At 37.1% G+C, this 12401-nt stretch overlaps 1 protein-coding gene across 3 annotated transcripts in view; it reads right to left on the reverse strand.

Moving 5' to 3' along the window:
* CFAP54 (cilia and flagella associated protein 54) overlaps nt 1–12401 on the reverse strand; it is a 232974-nt gene that overhangs the window by 81748 nt on the left and 138825 nt on the right. For 2 of the 3 annotated variants that reach the window (XM_039874060.1, XM_039874058.1), the window contains 3 exons: nt 10208–10330; nt 5386–5439; nt 822–1029 (listed from right to left, as the gene is read on the reverse strand). In XM_039874060.1, the coding sequence (XP_039729994.1) occupies nt 822–1029; nt 5386–5439; nt 10208–10330 (385 nt within the window). The remainder of the gene's footprint in view (nt 1–821; nt 1030–5385; nt 5440–10207; nt 10331–12401) is intronic. The other variant, XM_039874059.1, reaches the window with a different exon arrangement.

Consider the following 12401-nt stretch of genomic DNA (forward strand, 5'->3'; position numbering starts at 1 on the left):
TCCAGCAACACATTAAAAAATTATACACCATGATCAAGTGGGATTTATCCCAAGAAAGCAAGGTTGGTTAAACACTCAAAAATCAATTAATGTAATACATCATATTACTAGAATAAAAAACAAAAACCATCTAATCATCTTAATAGAAGCAGAAAAGGCATTTAATAAAATCTAGCACTCAATCATTATAAAATCATTCAATGAAGTAGGAACAGAAGAGAAATTCCTTTATCTGAAAAAGGACATAGATGAAAAACTGACAGTTAACATCATACTTAATGATGAAAAACAATTATTTTTATGGTGACATCTAACACAGTTAAAAAATACATATACACTATGGCCCATTACCCCACCCATGGGTATCTTAACCCATAGAAATAGATACTATATTATATGAATATGTAGCACTTCAGCACTGTTCTCTAGAAACAAAGTGAATGCATGTCAACAGGAGAATGGTTAAATGACTGTGGGATATTTACAGCATAAAACTCTACACAGTCAGCACAGTGAACTAAAGCAAAGCAGTTGATCTGAGTTGTTCTAGATGCAGAAAAATGTAAAATACATTGTTTATAAATAAATGACAAATCCTGTTTTGTATGTATGTATAGGAAAAGTACATAGAAATGGAGACATATGGATGGACGTGAGTATGCATGTACCTAAAACATAAGCACATATATGTGTCATTCGTGAGCTAGGAGAAAAGTATGAAAGAATATATACTAGATTGTTCGTAGAGATTATTGGTGGTGAAGTGGGGAGGACAGGAAAGTGAAGAGAAAGAGGAGCAAGAAAATAAAAAGAAAGATTACCTTTCAAGTTTGGGAGGTTTGCTTTGCTTCTCTCGGAAACAAATCCATGGTAGATCGTTTTCAATATAGTTTCTGGGACACAATTTATTGTTGCAGCCACATTTATTAAAAAGTATGCTTTAACAAAAGAAAACTTATTTAAGAGATGTTGTTGGCCAATTGTAACCAGAATTTGAGGCAAGCCTTTACTTATTAATTCATCAAGTGCCTAAAAAAATGGAAAAAAATTTAAAAAGCAAATCAGTAAAATATTGTTTTTATGTATTATTAGCTTTAGTCCTCTTTTATATTCATTTAGTTTTGGGTAAAAGAATACAGAAATGGACCTGAGGTTCCATAAGTGGCAGAACTATTAAGAAAAACATGTAATGTTAGAACTATCCCAGCAGTTCCACAGTGTTTCTGCCATTCCCCTCCCCAATTTGTGACCTGGGCCTCATGAGCCCAGCCCTGCCACTTAATGAAAGTGAACCTGTGCTGAGATCAAGGGAGAAGACAACAAAATAGAGAAACTGCAAAAGCTCATCAGCCATGCATAGAACCACTCTGCTTTAGAGTGAATAAATTAGAGCTACTAGGACCAGAACAGGAAGAATGGGTGGACAAGTAAGCTCCCTACCCAGCTTAGACTCTGCCCTCAATCATTAGAACTCCACCTCATGTACACTCTCAACTCCCTGGCCCCTCTCTCATGCATACCCACATCCTTGGCAAAATCATAGCCCCGATAAAATCCAGCGCATGCACCTGCAGTAGCAGAAGGCTGGAGAAAATCATGCAATTATGATAAGTGGTCCTACTTTAAGTTCCTGACCAAACTTCAGTGCTGCCTGGTCACCATTCTACATTTTCCTGGTACAGTCCCTCTTGCTCTTTCCTAGATAACCACTTCACGCTCTTCTTCTTTCTAAATTTTAACCCTTCCTCTCCATTGCCCCTGACAGCTAACGACCTTGCTTCTTCTACTTAACTGAGAAAACTGAAGCAGTCAAAGTAGTGCCCACAGACCCCACAGCTCCACCACCTCTCCCACCTACCCAAGCACCTGCCTCACCATTCTGCCTTCCTTCCCTCCCGTCCACACTGGTCTACTCAGCCATTCTCTCCGATGCCATAAATGTTCTCTTTCTACAGACACGTTCCTATCAGCACCCAGCCATGCCGTCTTCTCCACTGTAAAAAACAAAAACTCTCTACATTCCTACTTCCTCTCCAGCTACTAACTCAATCCTCGCTCCCCTTTAGAGTACTACCTGAAGAGCTGCCAATAGTCCAATTTCTCTACTTTTATTTGCTTATAACCCCACTCCTTCCCTACACTGAAACCCTTTGGGAAGGTCACTAATGGCCTACACTTGACTAAATCTAATGTTCAATACTTAATTCTTATAATCCAAGACATTATCTCATAATCAATTAAACTGTCACTGTAAAATTCATTCTAATTTCAGGGATGTTAAATACAAGAAATTTAAGGTGCTCGATTCATCAGCAAAATTTGACAACAGTAACATTTCCTCTTCTGAAAATGCTTCCCTTAGCTTCCAAGTCATCCTCCTCCTGTGGTTTCTTTCCTGTCCTACTGGCCACTCCTTGTCAATCTTCTTTGCTGATTCCTCTTCTCCTATACTTCTTAATGTTGGAGTGTCTCAGGGCTCAGTCCTCTTTTCTCTCCTCACTCCCTCCCCTTAGATAATCTTAATAAGGCTCATAGTTTTGATTTTACCTAAATGCTGATGAAATACCAATTTTTTTCTCTCCAGCTCCAATCTTTCTTCTGAATTCAAGACATATATAATCAACTCTGACTCAATACCTTCCCTTAGATGTCTAATAGATATCTCAAACTGAACATGTCCAAAACTATATTCCTAGTCTCGCCCACAACCACACACACACACACACACACACACACACACACACAAAAATATAAACTCTATGAGGGCCAGAAATTTGTACTATTGATTGACTGATGTGTTTGATTGATAGCACTGAAACAATATCTAGCACATAGGAGGCTCAACGGATTAGCTAAAGTGATCCTTCTAAAACATAAGTAGATCAGATGATATCTCTGATCTAAATCCTCCAGGAGCTACCCATTTTGCTCGGAATAAGAATCTAAGTTACAAAGGCCCTTCTCAAAATGGCACCCTGCTACTGCTCTGACCTCATTTTCAACTGATCCCCCATCATTCACACAGCCCTCGTCACTCTGGCCGAGATATTCCTCACCAAGCAAGGCAATCCTGCCCCGGGGCCTTTACACTCGCTGTACTCTCTTCTTAGATTATTCTTTCTCCATGTCATATGACTTTTGCCTTTATCTGCTTCAAGTCTGTTCACAAATGACACCTCAGTGAGGACCGACCTCATCACCCCATTTAAAATTGCAACCCCCAACCCAGTCCCATGTTCCCAATCCTTTTTACACATTGCTAGGTTTATTTTCCTCACAGTGTGATTCATCTAACATACTATATGATTTACTTATTCATAACATTTACTTATATGTTTATTACTAGTCTTGACCACTAAAATATAAGCTCCCTGAGGGCTTAGAGTTCATCCGTATTGTTGACTGATTTGTTTATTTGACAGCACCTGAATAGTGCCTTCCCATAACAGGCTCTTATTCAATATTTATTGAATTAAAATAAAAGGCAGATACCAAGGCCATCTTTTCTTGAAAAGGGGGAACTATTTGCCTTATGTGAAATAAGAAAGAACAAAAATCTCATTGTCTGGGAGAGTTTGAGGCAATGTTGGCGGTGGGGTGATCTGCTGCTGCTGTTCCTTCTCCTCTCTTAACCTCCTCTAAAGGGGGGAAATCAACACATACAGAAGAGCCAGACATGAAGCAGCGCTGAGCCTGAGCTGGTAGCAAACTGTTGTACTAGGAAAATGGTTGACATTCCGAATCTAGAAAAGAAACTTTGGGTTAGTTGGGGAGATGGGGAGAGGAGACCTTTTCTCTTCTCTTTTCCCTCCACAGCACTGATTTAATGAGTCTCGACAATTACACACAAACACTTGAAGATCAAAAGAAGATTAATTAGTAATGCTATTTAACACCCCTTTCCCCTTTCCCTCCCTCTAAACAGACAATGTAGAGTGTAATCTGAAGAGTCTTAAGCAGACCAACAGTTCTGCTTTAATTAATTAGCTAATAGAAATCAGTTTTCCATTATACTGTCAGTCTCTTTTTGTTTAAAAAGAGATGATCAGACAAACATTCTTTTTATACCCCAAACCACTCCTTAAAGAAATATTTTTTAGGATGCCTTGGCATTTATGACTGGAAAGAAATAAATATTCTTAAACATCCTAAGATCTTGGAACACTAAAATGAAATATGAATATGTATTCGTATCTTCCTAATACTAGCTCTTTTATGTCTGAAAATTTGTTCATAAATTAAAATGAACTTAAGTCAAAAACAATGAATCATCTGAAGCATAATTATATGTGAAGTTTGTGGAATAAAATGAACAATAAAAGAAAAGAAGGTTACATTTAATAGAAGGCGCATATATATATATTCCTATTAAAATTAGGGAGAACAAACAAAGCAATTTTGAGCAAATGTCTTTCAAAACTATTTAATAAAAATAAATACTTAATAAAACAGAATGCTGTTTACTAGTATTTAAAAAAATAAACCTGCATATCTGTGTGTATGCATGAACTGTCATCGGGTTGTGTGAGCCCCTTGCCTGCCCTCACCCCTTTAACAATGGCTGCATGACCACTCTCATACTCCTCTAGAGGACAGACTGCTAACAGTCCTAAGATTGTTTAAAATAACTATTTCAAGTTATGTAAATGCTACTAGGTCATCAAAGCTTAAATCTCAATCATTCAATTATTGACGAGAACAAATATAATGAGAGGAGCAGTCCTGTCCTCTCTTTGTAAAAAATATTACAATAGACTCACTAACTTGTTGAATTAATATAAGAGGAGAAATGGGGAAATTAGAGGAGCTGCTTATGAAAATGTCATATGAAACTTTCCATTAGCTATCTCTATAGTGGTAATCATATTGTAATATATAAATCAAATGAACATGTTAAACCTACACAACGTTATATGTCAATTATATCTCAAAAAAATTTTAAATAAAAGAAGAAAAGCAAATCTTCTAAACCACTGGCTAAGACGCAGTCTCAGACTGGTGGAAAGGACATGAGTAAAAGCAGAATTGAACAAAACTCACAAAATCCTTTTCTTACAACCAGTCAGCTGTCATTGTGTAAGTAATCAAGATAAACATCAAAGTTAGATACTTGACATGGCTAGAGGAACAAACTGAATACACATGTGTAATTGAAAAATTTAGGAACAATGACCAATATTTGCCCAATCTGAAAAACAGATCTGTTTGGAGCCAATCTTACCTCTGGCCTCAGCATTTTGAGATAAAACCCCATAATTACAAATAGAAGAACATATTACATAGAAGATTTTCAAAAATGAAGATTATAGCTACCAAATAGATTGGAATGACTCAGAAATTATTCATAGTAAATAGCCAACATTTATAAATTATTGTTATCCTTACCTGTATGTTTTCTTTATTAGTAAGAGGTTTTCCTGAGTCAAATGATTGAAATACCTGTCAATATACATAACATCAACATCAGAAACAAGATCGAGTGTTTTTTTTAAATAAAACTGTTAATGTGTTCTAAACACATTTTAAATATCATTTTTATTGTAAAAGTATTATATGCTCTAGTCAAAAAAAAGTAAGTATAGTAGAAAGAAAATAAAAATCACATACAAATCAATTTTTTAGGTTGTCAATGTTAATATTTTCTTGTCTTTATTACCAATTTCTTTTTGATGTACTTAAAATTTTTATATACACATTTGTATTCCTTTCCTCATTACATCATAGTTATTTTCCCAAACCATTAAATTATTTGTAAACCTCAATCTAATAGCTAGGTAATGTTCTATCCTATGAATGTGGCATAATAACCTCTTTCCTACTGTTAGATACCTAAGAAAGCCACTTTCCACCCTCACCTCACCATTCAGCCCTCTTTAAATAACATTGGTGAGTATTCTGTCTGTATTTCCGATTATCACCTTTAGATAGATTCCTGGAAGCAGAATTACAAGGTCATAAGATAAGAATATATCGAGAAAATTGTAAAGGACTGGCTTAATTTAATTTACACTTCCACTCATGTTATATGAAAATGCCAAGATTACTGCACTTTTAACAGTGCTGTTAGCACTTAAAAAAAATGTGGTCAGTTTTAGGTAAAATTGTATTACTCTTCAGAATGACTCTTTTTTATGGTTCTTTCCCTTTTTAATGAATTATCTATAAATATTTTTCGATATAAATATAATGTTGCATTAGGAAATATTCAATTTATTGGCCACAAGAGATTGTTGTATCATCAGATAGGGTACACTCCTCTCAGTACAGAAGGTCCTTTCTAAAAGGTGCCCCTTCGTAGATGTCAATACTGATGCCCTGTCCAAAATCCCTTGGGTCACCTGGTAACAACCAGCAGCTTCTGGTGGACAGGCCGCTCACATATGGATGGCATTTTACTTTACCTGTACCTCTTTGCTTGAGGACATTCTGTGGCCACACGGGCATTCAGGAGGAGCCGGAAGTACAGGGAGTACCCCACACCAATGAGGGACAAGAGATAACTCCTGCCAGTCTTTCTGAGGATTCCAGTTGCCCACATCAGTAACCTCATTAGTGCTCCCTGGAATGGTTTTCCTCCCTTCCCTATATGACTTTCCCATTCCCTCACCATTCTTTCTGGAATCACATCTCAAATATACCACTTGCTCCCAAATCTTTGTCCCAGGGTCTGCTTTTGAAGGACCCCTCAACCAAGATATCGCATATAGCTCTTATTTAAAGAAAGTATTGGTAATGTTTTAAATTTTTTTCCTTTTCTGAAGATATTCTTTATCTGTTATAAATGCACTGAAAAGTGAGTAAATGAATCCATGGGGAGACCTTCGGTGATATAATTTGAAGAGCGTTGATAATGGGACTTCAGATTCGGTGATGATAGCAGAATCTCAATATGAGTATGATGTTAAAAGACAGAATTTTTTTAAAGTTAAGAAAAGTCCAATAATAATCTATAAGACTTTTTTCAGATACAGCAGTTAATCACATAACATCCTTTCATTCAAAATCATTTTGCTATAATGTTGATGAGAAAAATATATTCCAAGCTGAGATCACTGTATGGAGTTTGCATGTTCTCCCCATGAATTTTCTCTACATAAATTTTCTCCGAGTGCTCTGGGTTCCCCCACGTCCCAAAGATGTGCATGTTGGGTTAAACGGCTTGTCTAAATTGTCCCAGTCTGAGCAAGTGTAAGTGTGAGTGAGTGCTCCCTGCAGTGAAAGAGCATCCTGTCCAGGGTCCCCACCTGGCACCCTGAGCTTCTAGGATAGGCCCCAGCCACTCGTGATCCTGAACTGCAATAAGTAGATGGAAAAACTATTACCTTACTTGTTTTTATTAAACTTTCTTAAATGTATGCCTACTCACATTATTTTAGTGTTTAATATTTAGAACTATTTTGGGTCTTTAGAAGTTTAGTGATGTTTGTTTTTGTGACCAGAAATATGCCATAGGAACTTAACTGTTGTTTATATCTATTAGCTGGTTTCATGATACATCATTTCACTTAAAGTTACAATTTCCAAGAACCTACTGATGACTTTAAGTAAGGACTTACTGTATTTCTTTTACAACTGAAATCTAATTCATTAATCCTTTCTTTAAATAACTAGCCTGCAGCCTAATAATGCTGGCACCTATTTTAATTATAAACTCTGAACGCATTTCTTCTTTAATTATACTTTTTAAATTCCCAATTGAAGCTGCAGAACTTCAAATTAACTTTGGGAATACAAAATTTGACAACACAATCCACGGAGAGACAATTCACCCACACTTCTGTGTTATGATAACTGGTTCGTAAAAATTAAATTTGGGACTGACCTGTTAAAATTGGCTTCAGACTGCTTGTTTATTTTGGTGAAAGCAGTGACCACTTGTTTCTCATTCTGGCTTCCCTCTCCTCGTCTTCCTAGATCCTAAATGTGGATGGCCCTAAGGATAGGTCCTGTGACTTCTACTTTTTTCTATCTGTGTCAGTCCCCAGCTGATTTCATCCACTCCCGTGATTGTCAATCTCTAGGCTAATGATCCCAAACTTGAAGCCCCAACCTCTCCCCTGAGCTTCAGATCATATATTCTCTGCACTTACCTAAACTACATCTTTACCTGTATGTCTACAAGGGCGCTCCTACTTAACACGTTCCATCCCTGCACGGAACAGTATCTCGCATCTCATTTCACGAAAACGCCTTCCTACCAGTCGCTCATGCTGAACACACTAGTCACCACGCTTGCCTTCTTTCTCTTTTACCTCACATCCAAACCACCACCCACAAACATGCAGCTCTACCTTTGCAACACAGCCAGAATTTGACCACTTTGCACTCCTTCCACCACTGTTACCCCAACCATTATCATGTCTCACTCAGATTCTTTGCAAAGGACTTCTAACTGATCTTCCTATTTATACTCATGTTCATCCACAGTCTAGTTCTCAGAGAGCAAGTGAAGTGGTCCTTTGACATTTAATTCCTACCCTGTCGTTCCTCTCCTCAGATCTCTGCAAGGTTTCCATCTCATTTAGAGTAAACTCCCATCCAGACCAAGCCCTATGAAGTCCTACAAGATCACAGCTCGGGGCCTCACCCTTTCTCCTTCTCTTCCTCCTTGTCCAGCCTCGCTTGCCTCCTTGGTTTTCCTCAATCACATCTTGGAGGCATACCCCTCAGGGCCTGTGCCTTTGCAGCTCCTTTTTGGAAGGTCGTCCTCTCAAATCTTTCACCCTCAAAACTCCCTTATTAGAAAGACTTCTCAAACTACCTGAATAAAACAGCCACCTGTTGCTCTGATCACTCTGTCTCCCTAACTCAGCTTGATTGTCTTCATGGCACATCATCAACTGACATATATTTATGGGCTTAATATGTTTATTGTTTGTCTTTCTCGCTGGACTATCCAATAATAATATGACTGACTCCAGGAAGGCTGTGACAGTATTTATCTTTTTACTGCTCTATCCCCATGCCTGGAATAGTACCTGTATTCTGTAAGCTCTCAATAAATACTTATAGAAATTAAAATATAATTTTAATAAAATGCAAACCATTTACAATAGGGCAAGGCTGTTTGTTAACTGAGATGCAAGCAAGAAAATACTGCTAATTTTACTGAGGTAAGAAATAAATTAATTCCTACCACAGAAAATTAGCAAACCCAACTGATTCCTCTATAGATAGACAGTACACACACACACACACACACACACACACACACACACACACACACACGATCCTGCTTGCACCGAATGTCCCTCTTAGGATTTTCTGTAGATAACCTCACACTTACCCTATTACAATAAATTGTAATGCTGTAGCAGCTACATTTTAGGGGAATATGCTGAAGTGATGAATGCATTATGTGTAAATATAATGTCAGTTTATGCAAGAAATTTTCAAGACTTACAGCCTATTCCCCGGCTTCTTTCAACTCCTCCAAATTTGAATCCCACCAGCATGTACCTGTCTGTCAGTCTCATTCCTCACACATACAGTAACCTCCAGGAAACTGACTTGTCACCTCCTTTTATTTCCTTTATTGCTGGCCCAGGAGGGTCTGAGCACCTCCCTAAAACAAGATCACCCAGTGATTCCCAGATGACCATGCGACTGAAGTAGAGGAAAATAACAGCTCACTCTGATTTAAATAGAAACACCACTATTCATTTTCAAGAATGCTTCAATCTACGGTTTTCCAAATACAAATTAAAACAATTCCCCAAAGTCAAAAGAGACTAGACAAAATAGAGGAACATTCTCTTCCTACGGAAATCAGAAGAAATTTGAACAACACATGCTTAACTCTTAGATATAAAGCATTTAAATCAAAAACATCCAAATGAAACATGAGGAGACAGTGTTCTGAGTAAGAACATTAACCAGAAATTAGAAGATTAGACTCCAAAGTCTAAGAGGTAGTGGCTGATAAATGTGTCTACTGAGACAGTCCAAGATAACTGTAATATAGAGCCATAATTTCACTGTAAAAATCTACTCCAAGACCACAGTCCCTCCCCCCAAGGCCTCCTTTCTTTCCAGACGAATGAAACCTTGTAAAAGCCTGATGTTAGCTGTAGCCAGGCTTAATAAAGAGGTCTGCAGTACCAGAGTCTTATAAATATACCTCCATGGAAGCAGTCCCTAGATTTTAGGAACACAGCCTTAAAAAGGTAAAGAAATAAATGGCTTCGAATCAAGTTGGCAGGTTTACCTTCACTTTTCCCGTAGTTTTAAAACCAGTGGGTATCAGGGAAGGCATGTTTTTTCCATAGAAGATCTGTGACATCTCATGAAAGGCTTCAGAAAAGAATGTTAAATCTATGAGGACTTCTATCTTTAAAGGAAAGAAAAAAAAAAGAGAGATTTTAAAATTAAACGATTTGTTTTACTTACAAAGTAAAAATTTTAGAGAAAAATCATCCACTAAAATCCAAAATTTCTGCTTAACGTTGGTAATGTGTTATAAATGCATGTTTAGTAAACACGGCTGATGGAGATACCTGTGTATGTGTGTAAGCCAGCTTACATGTGCAATGGAGCAAGAAGCTAGTAAACAGCAGAGAACAACTATTCAAAACAATGGATGTTTATCAGATGTGGCTACTTCATCAGAGGCAAACACATAAAAATATGATAGGCATAGAAAAGGTAAAAAAAATAATTGAATTTACCTTTATGTTCTCATGGCGAACTATGGTTTAAAAGGAAGACAAAACAAAAACACTCCTGATAGTCTCTAACACTGTGAGAAGAGACAAACGAACCAGGAGATAAACTCCACAATGCATCAACATAGAGCTGACTATTCATTTCCGTATCCATAATTAATGGGCACTGTTGATTTTAAAGACATATACTTCACGACATTAATTAATTGGTAACTATACATTGTGCATGGCTTATTTTGAATATAATCCAGCAGGACTTTCGATCAGGAAATTATAGGAAGAAAAGTTCTTGACCAAATTCATTCATTCATTCAATATGTTTGTTGAGCATCTCTTATGCACCAAGCCCTCTAGGAATTTATATTCCATCAGGATGTATATTTAGCTAAACTTAAGTGATACATCAAAGATATAAACGTTATAAAAAGGGACAGAGATTACTGACAACATTCTATCTTCAAAACTGTGCTCAGGAAGAACTCTGAGGGAAAAACCTTTATGAGAAGATTTGAGATTGATGTGAGGGAGAGAGATATGTGAAAATCTGCTGAGGGGCTCTCGAGTACAAAGGTCATAGGGTACAGGAGCAGGCTAGGGGTCTTGGTGTGCTCAAGGAACAGCTGGTGTGACAGGAGCTTCGGGAGAGAAGGGAAGAGGATCAGGAGGTAGGTGCGAATGGTGACCTGGACAGCCGAGTTGGGGACTTGGGTGGTAAGAAGTTAGTGGAGAAGAGTTTGAACAGGCCAGGGCCCTAACCTGACTTATGTTTTGAAGACATCTAGTGACTTTCTAGAGAATAGAAAAGGGTGAATTGTGGAAGCAGGGAATGAAATACAAAATTGGATAAATATTTTATATATATATGCATATATATATATATATAGTGTATGTGCATATATGTATATATATACACACACACATACACATATACACACTGTATATATATATACACATATATACATATATCACACTATATATATATTATAGAAAAAGTAAATTCAATTTAACTTCAACATATATATCCATCTTATTCTCTCTTTTCCTTTAAGCACTACCTTAGGAATATCTCAAAAGTATATAAATTTTAAAGAAATGAAAAGAAAGTAAGTCAGGGGAAAACAAGATGTGACAATAACATGAAAATAAAATACTTTTTGTCTATTGAGTTGCATACTTTAGTTCTTGCCTACGACACTTTGGGCTCTCATCTCCCTAGTGCCATACATATCAAAGTAGGTGTCAGGGAGTCACATGAGCTCTTTCAGACTTCTTGATGGACATTTTTCTCATTGCCCTTTAGAGGAAACGCTTCCTCATATCTGTTTGGGATTAGTCTCCTCTGGTGTCGAATGTAAGACTACTATACATGGACTACTTGTAACTGTTAAGGTTACTTCTGGTTTCAGTTTCTCATATCAATACGATCATTTGGAAAAGCAATGGTGATAATAATGAACATGTATTTTCAGAATTGACCAGCTCTGTGAACACCAACAACCCAGGTGGAAAAAAGAACTACCCATAAATCAACCCTTCACTCACAGACCCAACAGTACCCTTTCCAGGAATGTTGGATATTTTGAGAGTGAAAATCTTTCAAGGTGTTGGCAGTTCTAAAGTGAAGGCAGACAGGTCGATCATAAAGAGGTCTTAAAGCTTTCCGCGAAAGACACTAGTGCACTATAGAAACTTAACAGCGTGATCTATTGCTGTTTGATTTATCAAAAAGCGTCATTG

This window comes from Pteropus medius, unplaced genomic scaffold (genome assembly GCF_902729225.1).
Source record: "Pteropus medius unplaced genomic scaffold, Ma_sr-lr_union100, whole genome shotgun sequence".
Classification (NCBI taxonomy): Eukaryota; Metazoa; Chordata; class Mammalia; order Chiroptera; family Pteropodidae; genus Pteropus; species Pteropus medius.